General features: G+C 42.0%; 1 protein-coding gene and 2 non-coding genes across 4 annotated transcripts in view; all 3 read left to right on the forward strand.

Moving 5' to 3' along the window:
- Window positions 1-1,196: 1,196 nt before the first annotated feature.
- Window positions 1,197-21,508, forward strand: part of timm23.L (translocase of inner mitochondrial membrane 23 homolog L homeolog) — a 29,130-nt gene continuing 8,818 nt past the window's right edge. The window contains 4 exon segments of one of the 2 annotated variants that reach the window (NM_001091593.1): window positions 1,197-1,344; window positions 1,897-1,955; window positions 3,385-3,478; window positions 16,355-16,439. In NM_001091593.1, coding sequence (NP_001085062.1) covers window positions 1,239-1,344; window positions 1,897-1,955; window positions 3,385-3,478; window positions 16,355-16,439 — 344 coding nt within the window. In that variant the 5' untranslated portion in view covers window positions 1,197-1,238. 2 annotated transcript variants of the gene reach the window in all.
- On the forward strand, window positions 7,676-7,877 carry LOC121395863. Its single transcript, XR_005962742.1, has one exon. It is a non-coding gene; the product is annotated as a small nucleolar RNA SNORA74 (small nucleolar RNA).
- LOC121395862 lies at window positions 17,344-17,544 on the forward strand. Its single transcript, XR_005962741.1, has one exon. It is a non-coding gene; the product is annotated as a small nucleolar RNA SNORA74 (small nucleolar RNA).

Genomic DNA, 21,508 nt, shown 5'->3' on the forward strand with positions numbered 1-21,508 from the left:
GTTCCTTTAATATATATGCTCACAATATTACCACCAAAGCTGTCTGAAGGAAAAGAAACAGACATTTGAACTGCAGATGCTTAAAAAAAAAAGCTTAGGTGCTTTAGGTCATCCATGTCAAGCTGACTTCTGGTTCAGCACACAGAGGAATTCAAGTGGCCGTCACCTTTTCACATTCTGTTATGAAGCACTTTGGAAGTCAGATTGAAGCTCAAGATTTAAAAAGAAAACTAAAGGGGAGAGTAAGCCTCACTTATATAGAAGTTTGGGGGGAATTAAGTGTTAAGCTAACTTGGTGTTACTGGTCCTTTAAAAAGGTTTAGGGGCAATGATCCTCTCCTTAAATAGAAGTCCCTCTCATGACCGTTATCCCATGTTCTATTACTTCACTGGGAACTCCACATTTTCCATCAGCTCATGAAACACCAAGGCAACAGTTTCTATACAATTTATTGTTCCCAAGTTGTCCATTACATTATTCTCCATTAAGGGAGACTTTCAGTGCATGGCAGAAAAGTAAACCTGTTTATGGTTAATGAATATAATATTATTATAGCTGTGTCATTATGTCTTACCTTTCATTTTTATCTTGCTATTGTTGCACTGTAATTGTGCGAGAGTAATGGTAAAAAAAAACCCCAGCTCCAACAACAATATTGTAGCTGCATTTGGGTGTCTAAATATTGAATACAGTCTACCTGACATTAATTCACTGTGATCTCCCCTCACCCCACAGAAATTCAGAGGCAGTGATCCCTTAAATCCCTACAAACATCCAGCGACACAATGAATTGCCCCAAAACCTGAGGTAGATATTGCAACCTGTACTAAACCTACAAAACAAGTGGGCAACCCTGGGAATTTAGTTGCAGGTCCTGTCAAGAGTCCGCAGCCCGCCACTAGAACCCATTACCACTTTCTCATGTTTGAATTAGCCTCTCACGATTAGGTAAGCCGCAGTGGAGCGGTCACATGATAGGATCACATGACCGTGACGTCAGGTCCTTTACTAGGATAGGAACTAGCCGCTACCTTTTCAAAATGACTTGCGTAGAGGGGAAAGAGCTAAGTGCCGGAAAGTGAGTTGGGTGTAGAAAACAGGAAAAACGTCGAGCGAATTACGTAAGCGGAAATGGTCTCTTTTACGGCTGCGCTTGAAGAGGTCAGAGAGGGGAATCCGGAAGTACGAGGGTGAAGTTTAGTATTATTGCACAGAACGGTGTTCAAGCCAGGTCAAAATGGACACAAACCACCCCGGATCTGCGGGCGGCAGAGGAGGGCTCGGCAGTATTTTCGGCGGAGGACCCCCCGGTTATTCTCACTCAGATCTTGCTGGCGTTCCATGTGAGTAACACGAGGGACCTTGGACAAGCGCTAGAAAGGACTGATACTCGGGATAGTCGGCCGGCGGAACTGGGGTTGACTTGTAGATGAAGTACATTTCGTAGTTACCGCGTCAGGTTTTGGTGATCGGATTAGATTTAGAAGGGGCTTGTTAGTATTGGTTTCCTTGGAGGTGGTCGCATCTTTCTGTGCAAAAGATCACGCATAATATAAGGGAATAGAAATGAAGTAACCTTTAAATGCCAGTTACTGATTGCAGCAACCATTCAGTGCAGAATTTATTTTGTATTTGCTGTAAGGCATGGAAAGTGCAATGACCAGGAGAAAAAGCCCTTCTTACTAAAATGATGTGGTTCGGTTTGCTTTCAATAAGCACTGGGGCATTGATAGGCATGCAGAGACTCCACAAATCATTCACCTTTAGTTGTTAGTACTATGTAACTGTATAACTTAGTGATTTTAGTCGTACATTATAGCTGGCAAATGAGGGTGAGTTCGTCTGAAGGAATTTTGTATTTATTTTTTTAACATGTCTGTTTTCTTCATCCCCAGTAACTGGAATGAGCCCTCTTTCTCCATATTTAAATGTGGATCCAATGTATTTAGTTCAGGTACGAAGCAACATTTCATTCAGAATTACGTGTTTATTGTAATATTGCTTCTTGAGCAAATAGCACTTTTAAAGTTAACTGTGTGTGTTACAGCTGTTAAACTTGAGGGTTTGGCATGATCAATCTCCTTTGTGGTTTTTTTAGGGAGGGAAGGGCATTGACATATAAGAGATGTATAGAATGAGACTGTCTTGAAAATGTCTACTTTTAACCTTCAAAATGTAGGTGACAAGAATAATATGATTTGGGTCAATTTACTATAAAAAATGGTTCTGTTATCCTTAAAATATGCGTTAAATGGAGAGCTACTAACTTGCTTCTAGCTACTGGCCACCTTTCAAATTGAATTGGTTTCCATGTGTAATTAGGTTTTTAATCAATTTCTATAGAGAATTAGGGTGTTTATTGGGACACATTTATGCTGGGATTTAGTGTCCCTTTAAGGCCATATTCACGTATACATGGTGCAGACGTCACTAGTTACCATGCACTCATTGTGTGTGTGTATATCTTATTATACTGCTTTTGATATCGGAATGAATTTTTGCATTTATTTTAGTTTTTTTTAATAATTTACCTTTTTCTTCTGACTCTTTCCAGCTTTCAAATGGGGGTCACTGACCTCCATCTAAAACCAAATGCTCCGTTAAGCTACAAATGTATTGTTATTGCTACTTTTTATTACTCCTCTTTCTATTCAAACCTTCTCCTATTCATATTCCAGTCTCTTATTCAAATCAATGGATAGTTACTAGGTTTGTTTGGACCCTAGCAGCCAGATTGCTGAAATAGCAAACAGGAGAGTTGTTGATTAAAAATCTAAACTCTAAAACCACTAATAATACAAAATGAAAACCAATTGCAAATTGTCTCAGGATAGCACTCTCTACGTCATACTGAAAGTTAATTTAAAGGTGAACAACCCCTTTAAGCCTCAGGTGGCCATACACACTACACTTAAAGGTGAACAACCCCTTTAAGCCTCAGGTGGCCATACACATTACACTAATGTACACTAATGTATAAGGTTAAGTGTAAATGCCATGCCTGACAGGTGGCAGGGATGTACCTGTGGTGCAACTTTTGTTGTGCAACTTTTTATACAGCTGTGATAAAGGGCAAATATATTATTCAGCTATTATATAGGTAAATCTAAAAACAACTGGACTTGCTGAGTTGTTTTTTAGATTTACCTATACTAGATTTACCTATACTAGATATACCATGACCTGGATGAATGAAAATCTTCATAGTCATATTCAGCTATTATATATTCATCATATCGAAACTGCTGGTAGCTCCTAAGGGGCCATATTGTGGCAGCAGAAGTTGTCAAACATTAAATGACTTTCAAAATAAATTACATGCAAATAAATAGTCTCTCTCACCATTTGAAAACTTTTTTTTTTTCTGTTTTGGCTTTCTGTAGGACACTGATGAATTTATTTTACCCACTGGTGCAAACAAGACTCGTGGCAGATTTGAGTTGGCATTTTTTACAATTGGGGGTTGCTGTATTTCAGGTTAGTTAAGTTTAATTTATATAATAGTTATGTAAAAGTTGTTAAATATAGTTGTAACAAAGATAGCTGCTCTTTTGCAAACTTTTGTATGTTTTAAAAGGGTGAATATAACGGTTTTTCTTGTTCTGGACATTTATAAATTATTGTACATGAGATTACTGAGCAGTTTGAGAAGGCGGGGAAGAGATGTGTCTATAGAAAACATAGCATGGATCACTGTCTCCAAAAACAAGTTAACTACATTAAAGGAGAATTCAACCCATAGTAAAAAAAAAAAACTTTCCCCCTACCCTGCGTAGACCCCCCTCTGGGCAAGTAACTCTAATTTTTTAGTCACCCCTCCATGACATTCTAGCCTCGTAGTTCACGGCAGTCTTCTTTCTTCGGTCTTTTTCGGAAGTTTCGGTGCATGCGCAGTTGGAGTAAATTTCCGGTCCTGAACAACTGTACATGCGCCGAAAGTCCCGAAAATTTCCTGAAATTTTCGTGCCTTTCGGTGCATGCACAGTTGTTTGGGACCGGAAATTTACTCCAACTGTGCATGCACCAAAAATGCCGTCAAGACACTAAGATAACTGGAGAAGATGGCTGCCGTGAACTCTGAGGCCAGAATCTGCACAGAGGGGTGAGTAAAAAAATTAGGGGCATTTGCTCGGGGGGGGGGGCAGGTAGGCTGGGGAGAGGTGATCTACCCAGGGTAGGGTGTTTTTTTTTTGTTTTTTTTTTTATTAAGGCTTGAATTCTCCTTTAAATTCTTTTTTCTGACATAGTGAAGGTAGTCAGTCCCAAGATACAAACTGCATCATCAGGCACTGGAACTCCTGTGGTGTGCCTGAGTAAGGTGACACTATTACTCTTGAAGTGTTGTGTTATAACAGCATATCTATTATAATAACAAGCGCACGGTTCTGTGAACTTGAAGTGTGTAACAATGAGCCTATTTAATGCTTTCAAATATACATTAATTTAAATGTATCTCTTTGTAAATGTAATTGCTATTGAAATAAATTTCTGCCTTTTGCAATTCATTCCTTTCCAAGACCCAAGTTGCCACATTGCCTTTCACATTGTGATTAACAGACCTACAGAGAAGGAAGAAGAAATTCCCATAATTATTGTAATTATCAAACTTGTAAAGATGGAGAAAAATAGAAGCAGTTTTTAGATTTTTTGTACTATTTCACTAAGGGTTTTTCCTGGGTGGGGGTCTTTTAGTTTACCCAGGAAAACAATATATTGTTTGTTTTTTTTCAGGACAGCATGAGCTATCAAAATATGCTAGAATTCTGGTGTAATTCCACTTCTATAAAAAGATAAAGGGTTCTAAGTGTCTAATAAAATGAAAAAAATCATGTTTCATATTAGGGATGCACCAAATCCACTATTTTGGGATTCGGGGCTGAATACTGAACCGAATCCCACCCCTAATTTGCATATGCAAATTAGGAGTGGGAAGGGGGAAAACATTTTTTACTTCCTTGTTTTCTGACAAAAGTCACGCGGTTTCCCTCCCCACCCCTAATTTGCATATGCAAATTCGGGTTCGGCTGGGCAGAAGGATTCGGCCGAATACGAATCCTGCTGAAAAAGGCCGAATCCTGGATTCGGTGCATCCCTATTTCATATAGTACAATCGCATATATCAGAAATATAATTTATTTTATGTATGAGAACACAGCCAATTTGGAAATTTCTATGTCTCCTGAACGCACCAATACTAAATATATATTGTTTTATGGAGATTTTCACTTGTATAGATCAAAATCTCCAGGCAGTACACTACCAAATTTCCAAAGCACTGCTCCACAAAACTGATTTCAAGACCAAACACTTCATTAACCATAGGTTTACCCTAGAAAACTATGCATTATTAGAGCATATTCTGACAAATCAAAATTGGGTTAATATATCTATGTACGCCAAACTACCAAGTTGCAATTCTTTCCTAAAGTTATTTTTTTTTATGGAAATTGGTGAATTTTTTGGAAAAATTACCTCAAAGCTTCCAATCTAGAGCATCGTATCTAAATCCTAAATATGATTGCCAGTCCACTGAACAGTTTTATGCCTAATATGTATTGGTTTACCTAAGCACGTGGCATATAGGGGGCTCAAAATTAAGACCCCCCATATGGTCTGTCATTTCAGGTACTGCAAATCAACACATTTACATTGTTTGGGGGGGGGGGTAATGTAGAAAAAGTACTCATCCCATATAACCATATATTTTCGGAAAGTACACATTCCTCTGAATCCAAATTGGGTATTCTACTCCAAAGCGCCAAGCCGCAAACCTTTCCTAAATTTGGCAATTTTGGGGACAGTCCCAAAAATCGCAAAGGTAGAAAAAAAAGTAGGTTCACCCCAGAAAACCATATATTTTCGGAAAGTACACATTCCCCCGAATCCAAATTAGGTATACATGTCTTTCTACTCCAAAGCACCAAGCCGGAAACCTTTCCTAAATTTAGGGGTTAAAGGCAGCTGTTGTTACATTTCTGAAAATTGCCTAAAAATATTGCAATTGGCCACATTTATCTCACCCAATTTCTTACATACAATTGTAAAACACCCTAAATATTGACGCCAAGGATCTATGGAACAGTTTGATGCCCAGTAGATAGATATACCAAGGCAGCTGGCATGTGCGGACCCCAAATATAAATCGTGCATATGAATTTTCTCCGCTGCCAATTCGCTTTCTGTGAACAAGGACTTGACACTGCGCAATGTGTGCCACAAGACTCTCCTAGCGGCACAAAGACCTCCCAAAACCATATATTTTTGGAAAGTACACATTCTGACAAAAAAGGGAGTTCTGACTTTCTACTCCAAACTACCATACTGCAAAGCTACGCTAAAGGCAGCGGTTTTTATGACATTTCTGAAAATTCACCTTCTGTGAACAAGGACCACAAGACCCTCCAAACTGCACAAAGACCCCTCCCCCCCCCAAAACCATATATTTTTGTAAAGTACACATTCTGATGAATCCAACAAAGATAAAGATGTCTTTCTACACCAAACTGCAAAGCTTTTTACATTTCTGAGAATCGCCAACTCAGCTGCTGAAAACAGAGCCCCGACTGTGTGTTATGTGCCGTAAGACAACCAAACTGTAAAAAGACCCCCAGAAAACCATATATTTTTGGAAAGCATATATTCTGACGGATTAAACTAAGTAAGATATACCTTTCTATAACAAAGGAACAATAATGCAGGGATAAAATTGCAATAAAACCACAAATTGTTTAAATCAATGAAATAAAATAACTGATCCGACAGCATAATTAGTGGCAAAAATCGATTATCCAATAGTCATGCTGCGAAAATAAACCGTTTTTAGGTAAAAAAAAAAATAACAATGAATAAGTTAAAAAAAAAAAAAAAAAATGACTTGAGTATGTAAATATATGTGAATAAGTGTGCAAAATGAATACTGTAAGTGTGTAAAAAAAAACAAAAACCCCAAAACATGCACTTACCATTTTTGGAGCAGGAGGATCGCTGCCATCCCTGGAGGGCCCTGGAGATCGTGTATACAATGCTGTTGCACAGCAGGAAGTGCGTGGGTGGCTCTGCAGGGAGGAGGAGGTAAGACAAGTAGCAGACACACCATGCTCTTGCGTCTGCTACTTGGAAGTTGGATCTGCGACAATCGCATTGCAGATATGAAGTGACAGCCCCCCCAGCCTCATTGTCCAGGGGGCTGTCATACCTCCCCACTCCGCCGACGCAGAGAGAACAGCTCGGCTGCTAAAGAACATACATAGTACGTTCTGAGCATTTGCCTGCCAGCATGTACGCAATATGTGCTTGGCAGGCAAAGGGTTCATCGCCTGCTTTTGTTTGGCTATTATTTATCCCACAGCACAGCTGTTCTCCAGATAAAGCTTAAAGCTGAATGTCTCACAGTGCCCTGTAGCAGTGTGTACTGTAAATTTTAGGCATGGGGTTTTCTATATTTGTAAAATATTTTCTTTTGTTAATTTGGGTATCTTTTGACAAGATGACATTGCATAGGGTCAAAATTTATATTGTATGGAGCATTTGTTACGGATGACTTCAGATGAAACCTTGGTCTTGAAATGCAGACAAGTGTTTGGTTGAACTATGCTATTGTAAACCTTATGCTGATAGAAATGGCATTGTCATTGTCATCCTGTGGTTGTGACAATTATGAATTCAAAAATGGATGCCAGAATTGGTCACCTGTCCAGTGTTTTTCAATTACTGTGATAGCGTTACACTTCTGAGAGATAAAGACACGGCTTTTCTTGCTCAGTGTTAATGTCATTGTTCTAGTGAATTGTCATTGGCTTTGGGCAGTATTTGGCGTCTTAGAGAGTGCGCCCAAAACTAGCTTTGGCTGTTGGGTGCTAGACTGGAAGCATACACTTTTTTTTTTTTTTTTATGTTTAAAGTGCTTCTGTCATGGGAAAATATTTTTTAAAGCACAACCATTATTAGTGCTGCCCCAGCAGAATCCAGAATCCGTTTTTCTAAGAGCAAACTTTTTTTGAAATTTGACGTCAGGCTAGATGTGTTCTAAGGCCAATGGCACACTGATTATTGGCTCCATTGCTCTTGGCCTGGGTTTTTTCTGCAGACTGAGAGAAGCGAATCCGCTCCATTTATCTGCAATGAAAATACAGCTTCTGTTTTGAGTGCAGGTACATGGAGTGGAGATCGAACTTAAAAAAAAAAACCTGCTTTCATATTTTCTGGACCGAACTCTTTTTCATTGAAGAAAAACAGAGCTGTGGACTGGAGCAGAAAAAAAAACACAGGCATGAGCTTTGATAAACTTTAGTCCCTCTTTACACTGCATTGCAAATTGAAGTGATATCACCCCCAGCAACCCATCAACAGAAAAATGAGAAGGTAACAAGTTAATAGCTCCCTGACACCTGCTTTGCCTAAAATGCTCTACTTAGAGGTAGATCTGAGAATAGCACTCCATATTTAAACCCCACCATCGCTCCTCCTTTTTATGTTATGAATTATTTGTAATGTAAACAGTGTAATATAGAAATAAAATGTACACCATGAAAATCATGGCAGAATCCATTTATGGAACACTTTAACGAGCTTGTTCTATTTTTTTTTAAAAGGTTTTATTTATTGGTTTGTACAACAAGGTATTTGCCGATGGGCGCAATACAACGTTCCTTCTTCACACTGGAGACCGAACCATAGTTTTACATTATTCCAACAAGGCAGAGTGAATGAATGAACAAACCTTTTTTTTTTTTTTTTTTCCTTTTAACTTATAACAAACACACAACAAATAGGGGGGGGGGAGAGGCCGTGTAGTTTATCCAGTGTACTCAGACATACCTGTCCTGGGTGCTATTTTACCTGTTGTTTTGTGCTGTAGCAGAGTCCAAAGTGTCTGCCCATGGGCCCCAGATTTTGTCAAATTTGTCTGGACAGCCTCGACTCAAATAGGCCAGCTTATAGAGTGGGAGGGCCTCATTTATCAAAGATTTCCAACCTTTCAAGGTAGGTGGGTTATGTAGCTTCCATGACAAAATAATGGATTTCCTAGCATAGAAGTACAGAAGTCTCAACAGGGAGCGCCTGTGCTTGTCTGGCTCTACGTGTTCCACCAGACCCAGGAGACATGCCTCTGGTGAGCACACCTTGGGCAGGTCTAGAGTTTGTTAAATGAACGTTGTTACTTTTGCCCAAAATTTAACAATTATCGGACAGGTCCAGAAGGCGTGTATAAATGTGCCCGGACTGGCTCCACATTTGAAACAAAGGTTATTTGGCATATGGCCCATTGAGTGCAACCTCGCTGGTGTGAGGTAAGTTCTGTGTATTGTGCGGTACTGTATCCGTGTATAATTACTACTAATAACTGAAGGCAAGTATGAGTGGGTGATGTCGTCCCAGTCTTCTAGGTCTAACTGCGGCATATCAGTTAGCCACTTAGCGTAGCTATGTGCAAAGGGATTTCCCCTTTGCTTGTTGAGGATAGAATAGATCCGGGAGGTTAGCCCTTTCTTGACAGGTGCCCTGAGCCCTTCCTCGAGTGTTGAGAGGGATACCCTGGGAGGAGTGGGGAACTGGCTATTTGCTGCATGTCTGAGCTGTAGGTATCTGAACCACATATTTCTAGGAAGATTATATTCTGTTGCTAGAGTTTCGGAAGATTTAAATTTTTGGTTTTTATATAGTTGTCCCACATATTTAATTTTGTACTTTGCCCACAGTGCTGGGTCCGGAATGGACATAAAATGACTCATGCGGGGGTTACACCATATAGGTGTGAAGGGAGAAACAAGGTTTTGTGCCTCTGTGTCATACTTGAGGGCCGTTTCCCATATCTTCGGCAGCATACTTATAGTAGAAAGGGGGCACCCCCTTTGAGTGGACCCCCGTAAGGGAACGTTGGCAAGTGATTCAATTGATCCAGCTGCCTCCGCTGATATGAAAAAGGCTGCATTGTCGGCCGGGGAGGAAAACCACCACGCTACATAAACCAGCTGTGTGGCATTGATAACCCACCTTTGTTTTTGGGGGCAGTTAATGTAGCTTGGCAAACATATGAGCTGGAAGAGGGATTGGGGAATTATGGAATAGATATAATAATTTGGGCAGTACAACCATTTTTATAAGATTAATACGACCCAATAAATTGAGTGGGAGGCCTGCCCCAATGCGTGAAGTTGGTGCATAACTGCCGGGTCTATATTCAGTTCTCTGAATTTGTATGGATCCTGACTGACCCAAATTCCCAAATACTTGAACACTTCTACCTGTTTTAGAGGTATATTAAGTAAGAGTGGGGATGGTATTGGCTTATTTAGTGCCATGTATGTGGATTTTTGCCAGTTGACTCGTAGCCCTAAGGCCTCACCAAATTGATTCACAAGTTTAAGCAGTTCCGTAAGGGATTGCCCAGAGTCTGCCAAGTACACCAATGCATCATCTGCATAAAGGGATATATGCTCCTCCACCTCCCCAAAGCGCAGACCCTTGATTTGTGGGCTTGTTCGGATTACCGTTGCTAGAGGTTCTATGGCCAGCGCAAAAAGGTAAGGGGAAAGCAGACACCCTTGCCTCGTTCCCCTTTCCAGAGCAAAGGGCCCTGACACAAGCTTGTTAGTACAAATTCTTGCTATTGGGCTGGTGTATAGCAGTTGAACCCACTGTTTAAATTTAGGCTCAAAGCCCATAGCTGTCATCACCTCCCACAAGTATCTCCATTCTACTGAATCAAATGCCTTCCTGATATCCAGAGAGACCACTGTCCCAGGATAACCCCCCAACCGGGCTAGGTCCAGATTAGTGTATAATCTGCGTATGTTAATGTCAGTAGCCCGGCCTGGCATGAACCCCGACTGATCAGGGTATACCACTGACAGTATTACCTTAGTAAGTCGGTTAGCTAGCACTTTTGCCAGAATTTTAACATCATTTGATAGAAGTGAGATGGGCCGATAGTCAGCACAATCTGCTGGGTCCCCCCCCCTTTTTGGGTATCAGGACTATTAAGGCTTCTCTAAGAGATGGTGGTAAAATTCCCATGTCCAAAGTCGTCCCGTACAAATGAAGCAGCCTAGGAGCCAGTGAGTCCTTATTTAGTTTGTACCATTCCATAGGAATGCCATCTAGCCCTGGTGTTTTCCCAATAGGGAATAGGGATATTGCATCTTTAATTTCAGTTATCGACAGTGGTTCTTCCAGAAATTGCCTGTCCTGTATTGACAATCTTTCCAGGGGGACGTTTTTAAGGTACTCCCCTGGATCTGACGTGTGCTCATTTTGTGTAGATTGGTAGAGTGTTTGGTAGAATTGGACAAATGTGTCATTAATGCTCTTAGGGTTGTCACACAGTTCCCCCTTAAGGGAGCGTATCTGCGTGATAGGGACTGGAGCTGTGGTTTCCCGTAAGAGGAACGCCAATAGCTTCCCCCCCTTGTTTCCTTTCTCAATCAAGAGATGGTTTGAGTAGAGGAGTTTCTTTTTAGTTTTATCAATCCAGTGGAGTTGATGGTTTCTATGGGCCTGGGATACCTGTTGGAAAGTATGGGGTGAGGGGGTCCTAGCAAACTCCCCTTCTGCAAGTTCAATTTCCCCTTCTAGCTGTACGTTTATTTTGTTAAGTTTCTTCCTATAAGTGGCTATCGCTGACATACAGGTGCCTCTCAGAAAGGCCTTAGATGTCTCCCAGACAATAGGTGAGGATGTAGAGTCCTCATTCAATGGCCAGAATTGAGCTAGTTCAGTTATCATTTGATCTCGAACCTCTTTGGAGCCATCTAGGGTGTAGTCTCCACAGTGGGGAACAAGCGTCACTTTGGGAGCATAGGCTAATCATTAAGGGGGCGTGGTCTGAAATACCACCTGGGAGGTATTTGGATTCGGCCACCTCTGCTAAAAGGGGTCTGGATATGAGCGCCAAGTCTATTCTGGAGGCGGCCTTGTGAGAGGCAGAGTAGCAAGAGTATGTGTTTTTTGGCTGGGGAATTTGTGCCTCCAAGAGTCTATGAGGTTGCAAGTCGCACACCAGTCAGCTAGGGGACTTACAGTTGTATCTGTTGAAGCGTGTCTATCTAGAGCAGGGGACAGAACTAGGTTGAGGTCTCCCATTAGTATCAGCGGTTGCTAAGTTTGGCCAATATTTCAGACAGAACAGCTAGATTAGCTGGAGGGGGTAGGTATACACAGGCTATTATGTATGCATTGCTGTCCCATAGACATCGTATAAGTACATATCTGCCTTGCGGGTCTGTGCAGATTTGCTGAATACTGAGGTTGGCCGATTTACCTATAAGGATGTCCGCCCCGCGAGAGTAAGTAGAGTATGAGGCATGTAATACCTTGGCGACCCATGCTTTTTTAAGAGCCAGGACTCTATTACCAACCAAATGTGTTTCTTGTAACATGACAACATCAGGGACATATTTTTTAAGGTATTGAAAGACAAGACCACGCTTAATTTTAGAGTTTAAACCCCTGACATTCCAGGAGATAAGTTTGAGATGCCATGGCAGTTCATGTGACACTTTGTTGCCTTACGGGGTGTCTTCAACCCAACACACCCTGTTCTAATCTTGCATTTACTCATCCCAGTTACAAAAAAAACGCCTAGTCCACCGCACTACTGGGGCAAAGTTGTATAGCCCACGGCCTCTGTGGGGGGAGGTGGAGGGGGGGGAGGAAACATTGAAGAGTAAAACCAGCAAGTAATAGAAATAACATTGACAATCCCAAACCCACCCTGCCCAACCTTGTAACTTGCCGGGCTTTTTCCCTTAACTGTAGCGTGAAGACTTCTCCACTCAAAGGTACCCATGAACTAAACAGAAGGTGTAACATAGGCATTGCCATCAGGAGGCATCATATTGTTCCTATATGCGTGCTTGCCAGTTGTAACTTAGCCCACCTGCTCCCTCCTGCAGAGATGACCAGACATCTGAATGACCTTGTACAGTACAGCATTCTGAGATACATTCCAAAGTCTTACCAAGAGGAGCTCCTATCCCCCCTTCATCACTACCCAGTCACCGGGTCGGGTTTAGGTCCACCCGTCTCCATATTTTGTCAAATCAATAAAAAGTCTGCCCGGTGCTCTGACAATGACATTCAAAAAAAAAAAAAGGGAAAAAGGAAAGAAAAAAACAGAAGGGAGACACCTCAAACAGCTTTTGTATCTGTGCCAGGACAATTACTGTCGCGGAGGAGAGTAGTCATGTTGTGTAAGCTTTGTGAGCTAGAGCGAAGGGCTGGCCCGAGGAGACTGGTGTGGACGGTTGTCCAACCACTTATTGGCTTCCTCCACAGAAGTAAAGAAGAGGGCCTGCGCTCCATCTGTGATCTGAAGCTTTGCTGGATACATCATCGCATATTTTATTTGTAATTCCCTTAATCTTCTCTTGACACCCATAAAAGTGTTGTGTTTCTTTTGTAGACCGGACGAGTAGTCGGGGTATATTGCAATCCTGTTGCCTTCATGAAACCGGTCCCGTTTGTCTCTTGCCAAGGCTAGGATTGTGTCCCGGTCTCTATAGTTCAATAGACGCAACAAAAAGGGTCTGGGGGGAGCCCCCAGAATGGGAGGCCTCCCTGGGACTCGGTGAGCCCACTCCACCACAAAGAAGGAGGACAAATTATTCTCTCCCAATGTGTCCTTTATTCAGCTCTCAATAAATGCCACTGGGTTGTTTCCCTCTGTTCTTTCAGGAAGACCAATGATTCTCAAATTGTCTCTCCGCTGGCGATTCTCGTAATCCTCGAGGAGATCTGCCTGAGTGCGTACCTGCTGGGTAAGTTGTTGAATCTGGTTAGGTATTCCTCTAGCCCAGATATCCGCCCCTCTGCAGTGGTCACTCTTTCTCGAACTGTCTGCAGATCTGCTCTGAGTAGTGAAACATCCACTTTCAATTCTTCAATTTGTGTGGAGAGGGCTGTTCTGGACTCCGCTATGGCAGTGAGCAGGATCTGTATTCCAGGGTCCTGCTGTGAGGAAGATTCAGGTTCCCTTGATCCGTCGTCCATATCCCTGGGTGGGGAGCCCGGCCCTTTGTCTGTCTTCTTGGTATAATGTTCAAGAGTTTTCTGTTTAGGGCCGTATTTGCCCATATTAAGATCACGATGTGTTATGCTAAGGATCCCTCTGTGTAAGACTGATCTGTAATTTGCGTGCAATGCCTTGAACACCAAGCTATGTGAACATCAATGCATCATGCCTGTTGTAGTTTAGAGTCCTCCAGAGCCCAAATGGGCGGTATTCCAGCAGATAGCCGAAACAAAGCTACTCAGACCTGCAGAGCAGCCAGAATATGCAGCAGGATGGTACTCATTAGCAATGAAAAGGGTGGTTGCTCTACAGTTAGGGGTATGTTTACCTGATTTCTTTTTCTGCGATCACTTGACGCTATTTTAGCCTATCTTTGTCAACCCTGCTTTATTGTATTTGAATCTGTACTTGACATTGTTTGTTTGCCTTATTCTAATTTCCTTTTCTTTCTTTTGTTTACTGTAAAAATTCTTCGTACACATTGAAAACCAATAAAAACATTTGTGGAAAAAAGAAAAGGGTGGTTGCTAGCAGCATTAACAGTGGCTATCTGGTAAACTTAGACGTCCAGACCTTTGTATCAGGTTTGGGAACCAATAAACCTGCTGTGCTATGTATGCATTGGCTGGACAGAGTCCTAGAGTGTGAGAGCCCTCTATAAAGCAGGGAATTGTTGGAGCTCTTGTGCTGGAGTCTTGTTCCTTTGCCTTGTGCTGGCTGGGCGGGTGGGACCTGAGAGCTGCAGCTGGCTTGGCTCTATGAGCGCATATTATGCTGCTGAGTCTCCTGCACAGTTATCACGTGCGTTGGGGGGAGAGAGGGCGCTCCTGTGTTCCCAGTTGGTATTTCCCTAGTGCAGGGGAGTATGGCAAGCCTTCTCCCCCTTACCTGAGGCTTTGCCACTGAGCCCAGTTAATTGCCGTCCTGTGTACATTGCGATTGGGCCCGCCATCGGGTAGCCTTTACTCGAGTCCCCAGCTTCCAGTAATTTGTAGGCCGCAATTGCGTCGCAGCCGTCCAGAGCCTCAGAGAGCTGCTGCCTGCGGGATTTAGGGTAAGGAGGTTGTCGGAACCCTAGCGGAGGCAGTTTGGGTAGTTTGCACCCACTAATACACCTGGATGGCAGCAGGTTTACAACTTTGGGCCAGGAGCGCCCTCCAGATACGTGTTGCTGCTTATGCGGCTAGCCACGCCCCCCGAGCTTGTTCTATTTTAGTGAATTATTGTTATTCCTTGCTCAAATATATCTGTAGCAGTGGATCTGACACTACCTTTTGCACCTTTGTATAACGTTGTTGCCTATTTTATCTAATTTGTTTGTCTATTTGTTTTTTTCCTTATGGCACACCCTGGCTGAAGCTAAGGAGAAGCCTATGAAGTTCACCAAAAACTTTATAGTTACACAAGCCAAAATAAAAAATGTACCACGTGCTAAATAGGCAACTTTCAAAGAGCTATATTAGTGTCAACGGTTTTCAGTTCTGAGACAAACAGTTTAGTCATTTAAAGGAGAAGGAAAGCTACAGAGGCATTTTATTGCCAATAGATTAGCTGCAATAGTGCAAGCTAGAATGCTATATTTATTCTGTAGAATGTTTTACCATACCTGAGTAAAAAGCTCTAGAAACTGTCTGTTTGTTTAGGATAGGAGTTGCAGTATTAATGTGGTGTGACATCACTTCCTGCCTGAGTCTCTCCCTGCTCTGGGCTCAGATTACAGCAGAGAAGGAAGGGGGAGGGGAAGAGGAGCAAACTGAGCATGCTCTTGCCCAGGGCAATGAGGTTTAAGATGAAAACAGGAAGTCTGATACAGAAGCCCATGTGTACACAATAGAAGGAAAGAAATGCAGTGTTTCTTTTGACAGGGGACTCAGAGCAGCACTACTTTGAGGGTTTACTGGTATATTTAGGTGGACCTTTCTGATAAGGCTTACTTAGTTTTAACCTTTCCTTCTCCTTTAAAAGCAGATAGTCAAGTTAAATTACATTATAATATCTCTGCTGTAAAATGAATACGTTCATTAGGTAACTTGGTAATCACTGCTAAATTCAGCAAATCACGTGCTTTTTAATTAGTGACAGAAAACTGCCACTTCTCGACCTTCATTTCTGTAAATTCTATACCTAAGAAGCTAAATGGAGGCATTACATTTCACATTTAGATTGAATTATACAAAGTTCCTCTCAGGTATGACTTGTGTTTCAGTAATGTTTCATTTGTATTTTATTATCAGTTTGTTTTTGAAGGGCATTTATTATAAAAGCTATTTTTATAACTTAACTAATGAATGTACATTTTATGCAACATGTATCTAAGTACACTTTTTTTATTTTTTATTTAGGAGCAGCATTTGGAGCACTGAATGGTCTGAAACTTGGATTTAAAGAAACCCAGAACATGCCCTGGTCCAAACCCAAAAATGTTCAGTAAGTGAAGCAAATGATTCAATTTTAAAGAAACAATTTTTTTTTATTTTTTGTCTATTTCATTCTGTTTTCCCTTAAGACTTTTGCTTCCTGAAGTTGCATTGAATGCTTGAGTGTTCCACACTCAACGATCACAAGATAGGTAGGATGGAGCAGATTGGCCAGCGGAGAACTAGTAATTCACAGCTTTCTAGCAGTAAAGATCGGTACCTCTGAAGATGCCCACAGGAGCTTAGTAATGCATTCAGAAAATTGGTACATTACAGCTTGGAAACCAGCACAGTCCACATAGAAATGAATAATCCGTTATGTAGCATCAACTTTGTGACAGCCCCTAAGCATAGCTTCTTAACAATTGCTCAGAGCACAACACTTGAGCATGTGCATGTTACCTACACTACTAACAAAATCCTAATCTCAGTCAATCAATACTTGTACAAATGGACAGCACACCGTCTCAAGTCTTGGCCCAGGTGCAAAATAAAGAAAAATAAAATCTGAAAAATACATCAACATGGGGAATCACAAAAAGACAGCAACATGGGGAATTTCCTTTTCAAAAGCGTGTTATTTAAAGTTGTATTTGCAACTGACGTGACTTTTTTTCAAGACCTTAGAACAATCTCCAAAATGTCACATTGGTTGCCCTACAACTTTACATAACACTTTTTTGAAAAGGAAATTCCTGGTGTTGCTGGTCTTTCTGCTATTTTTATTTTACCTTGCACCTAGGTCCAGACTTGAGACAGTGTGCTGTCTAAAAAGTATATATAAATTATTATAAAAGGATAAGTTCATTATATATAAAAAGGCATTTCATTTTAGGGTTTTAGTTCTCCTTCAATAAATCTGCTCTGATGTTGCTTCTTTCAACAAAACCATTTCACACTTGTGCTTAGTATTTCCCAGCAGTTGTCAGATGTCTGGCACTTATCCATGCCTGTTCTGGTGTTACACTGCTGGTAGATAAAGTCACTGCCCCCTTACGCTAAGTGCAATTGTAACTGTTCTAGTCACGTCACTTGTGTTGGGCAGTGCCAGGCTTCCTCGACAGTGTGCTGAACATTAGTTTTGAATGTTAAGTGCTAGTCTGGAAGCACACGTGTATTTTATTAAAAAAAAGTGAACATGAGACAGAGGTACACGGCCCATTTTATCATAAAGAATTGGTAAAATGAGGGCACCACAGCAATTTTACCTGTTTTATTGGATTGTAGGAACAGACATTTGAGGCCTTATGGCCATTAGCAAGTTTTTGTTTCATATTGTGACCTTAAGAGGCCTGACATTTAAAGAGCTACTGATACCAAAAAAAAGTTAAAATATTTTGCATTATTTGTCTATCAAATAAGATGTTTCTTTGCAGCAAAAGTAATATTTTAATCTAGAATGTTTATTTTATCTTGTTGAGATCCACAAATTACACCTGAGCCTGTTAGTCACCACTTTTTTTTTTTAATAGTAACTTTTTATTACATTTTCATTAATAAATAAAATATATAGAAGGAAAGTGTAGGAAGAAGGATGGAGAGGTCGACATGGAGATGATAAATTGGAGTGTTCTTAAATAGAATTATTGAACCGTTGTTGCGGGTGAGTCCAGCCAAGGAGTCCATATTTTTTCGAATTTCGGTGGGCAGCCTCTGGCTATGTAAGTTAGTTTGCAAAGTTCCGGCTGGGAGTTTATCATTTTAATCCATTTTGAAAGCGTAGGAGGTGTTGGTCCCATCCAGTGTAGGGCTAACGTTTTCCTGGCGTAGAACAAGATTGCTCTCGTAAATAATCTGGAGTGGGTTCTAGGTACCAGAGTGTCTGTTACGCCCAGTAGGCAGGTAGTTGGGTTCAATACTTGCGGTAAAGTAAATTCATCTGCTAAAAATTGCATTACCTTTTTCCAGAATTTCTGTACATCTGGACAATACCATATTAGATGTATGAAGTTAGCATCTGGTGAATTGCAAGGAGGGCATCTGGAGTGTTCCCGGCAACCCATAAGTTGTCGTTTTTTTGGTGTCAAGAATGTTTGCTGTACAATTTTAAATTGAATGAGCCTGTCTTTTGTGCTTATTAGAGGGAGATAGTCTGTACTCTATCTCTACCTCTATCTCTTCCCAATCATCGGATTCCAAGTGAACTCCACTACCTTCCCACTTAAATTTGACCCTGGGTCTAGGGTCATATTTTTGAGATGCAGGATAGCTTATGTTTCCCTGGTGAGTGTATTATAGTTTCTACTGTTGTGTGTTGTATTTTTGGTGGAGTATTATGAAATTGCGAGTGATATGAATGTAGCATTTGTATGTATCGATACACTGACAGATCTGACCGCCTGGGGGATTGTTGGAACTGATCTAGGGTTTTGAAGATATCCGCTTGTGTTAAATGTTGTAGTTGCTTGACTCTCGCTCTTGCCCAGAAGTCCCCCCACCAAATTTGTTAAAGTTGCTTAAGGAAGCATTGGGCCATATGGGCATGTCTGGTGAGAGAAAGTTATCTTTATTAGTAGACTTTTTTTTTGTGGCACACACAATGGCCACATGAACCGTTGTTGTGGGTGAGTCCAGCCAAGGAGTCCATATGACTTTTTGTGGCTTCTAGCAATGGAATTAAGATGGGTTGGGATTTCTTAGGCCTATAGAGAGCATAATGTAGTGATTCAATGGAACCGCAGTATTAGGGCTTCCAACAGAGAAGCTGGGTTTTCGCTGTCAAATGTTTTCCAGTTGGAGGCATGGTGTGTTTGCGTTGCTGGGTAATATAATTCGTAGTAGGGCATTGCTAGGCCTAGCGCCACGTGTGCTTTAGTGCAGGCGACTTTTCATTATAACGGATGGGAAGACACGCAAAGGCAGTTAGGGGAGATTTCGCCCAGAAGAAGAGGCGATTAGTCGCCAGACGGCAAAATCTCCCTGAATCTCCTTTTGTGGACTAACCCTAAGTCTGCCTATGGACTTATTGTACATTAGACAACCCCATTTGATAAACCCTGAGCCAATTCCTACTCTTGTTAGTACTTCCCATAGAAATGGCCATTCAATGGAATCTAACACTATGGCTGTGTCTAGGAATACCACTGCCCCTGTTTTCCCCATTATCATGCATTGCTTGTAAGTTCGAATACAGCCTGCGTATGTTGATTGCAGTTTATTTAGAGGGAATGAAACCAGATTGGTCTGCATGTACCAGCGAGGTTATGATTTTAATTAGTCTTCTTGCTAGAATTTTGATTGCTAGAATTGATTTTAATTCCAGAGGGATATTGGTCTATAATGATGCACACATGGTGTTATCTTTACCTGGTTTGGGTAACACTATGATGGTTGCTTGATGGAGAATGAGGGGGGAAGTGAACATTTTTCTTGTATTGTATGTTTGTAGGAGTTTGGGGACTAGCTGCTTTATGTGGAGTCATTACCCTTCAATTCTGTATCTGTCTGGTCCTGGGGACTTCCCTGTAGACATGGCCATTATCACCTCTGTTATTTCTAATTGTGTGATTGGATTGTCTAGGTATTTGGTTTGATGTTGGGTTAAAGGACCAGTAACACCATTTTCAATTCATAATCAAAAATAATGGATAAACATTACTTACCTCCAATATGCTGCTCTTTGAGTAAGACATCAGAAGAAACTCAAACCAGCACTGTCCCACGGCGTCCAAGGGGTCCCCGCCATCTTCTTGCTTCTTCTCCCTTGTTCTTCCCTACGTGCGCGCTGCTGTGAGCCCCTTCCGGGTCTTGACCTGGCTTCCTGTTTCTTGGCATCACTGTTACTTAGCAACCAAGTCGCCAGCTTCAGTTCCCTCTGTCCCCCAGCCACTCTTCCCCAGCTGTTCCTCTGCCCTCTCATTCTTCCTGCAGCCTAGTTTGCCCATCCATTTTCCCTCTCCCACCACAGTTCTCTCTCCCCGCAGCCTCCCTTGCCCAGCAGTTCCAGCCCATCCCCTCAGCGTCTCTGTCTCTTCCCCGCAGCCTTTCCCATCGCACAGTCTCCCTTGCCCAGCCGTTCCGGTCCGTTACATCCCCTCCGCAACTCTGTCTTCCCTGCAGTGCAGCCTTTCCCTCCCCCTTAGTTTTTAACATCCCAGTCTCCCTTTCCCAGCAGTTTCAGTCCGTTCCATCCCATCTGCATCTTTGTCTTACCCGCAGTGCAGCCTTTCCCTCCACATAGCCCCCCTTGACAAACTGTTCGCTCGCAAAGCCTCTCTCCTGTCTGCACAGCAATAATTACCTCCCGGCTTCTCTGAATTACCTCCAACTTCCAGGTTCCTTACAGCGGAAGTGCTGTGTGGAGGATCAGCGTTGGGAGCGCGCGGTCGCCAATTTGCCGTTCTCTTTAGTTCATCACATTTTTATGCAATCACTTCATTCAAAGGCTCAAAAGGACTTGTACAAATTAAAAAACTGTAAATAAAACGTTAATTTCTAATACTTAGTTGAAAACCCTTTGCTGGCAATGACAACCTGAAGTCATGAACTCATGGACATCACCAGATTATGGGTTTCCTACTTTTTAATGCTCTGCCAGGCCTTTACTGCAGCGGCTTTCAGTTGCCGTTTGTTTGTGGGCCTTTTTGTCCGAAGTTTAGTCTTCAACAAGTGAAATGCATGCTCAATTGGGTTCAGATCAAGTGACTGACTAAAGGTGGCCATACACGGGCCAATAAAAGCTGCCGACAGACCGTGTCGGCAGCTTATTGTCCCGTGTATGGGGCCCCCCCACGACGGGCTTCACCGATCGAGATCTGGCCGAAAGTTGGCCAGATCTCGATCGGATGGAACAAAAAATCCCGTCGGATCGCGGCCGCATCTATTCGTTGATGCGGTCCCGCGATCCGACCGCCCGTTAGGCATCATTGGGATCCGATCGTTGGGCCCTAGGGCCCACGATCGGATCAGCCCGATATTGCCCACCTCAAGGTGGGCATATCAGAGGGAGATCCGCTCATTTGGCGACAACGAGCGGATCTTTCAGTATATGGGCACCTTTATCCATTCAAGAATATTCCACTTCTTAGCTTTAATAAACTCCTGGGTTGCTTTGGCTGTATGTTTTGGATCATTGTCCAT

This window comes from Xenopus laevis, chromosome 7L, assembly GCF_017654675.1.
Source record: "Xenopus laevis strain J_2021 chromosome 7L, Xenopus_laevis_v10.1, whole genome shotgun sequence".
Classification (NCBI taxonomy): Eukaryota; Metazoa; Chordata; class Amphibia; order Anura; family Pipidae; genus Xenopus; species Xenopus laevis.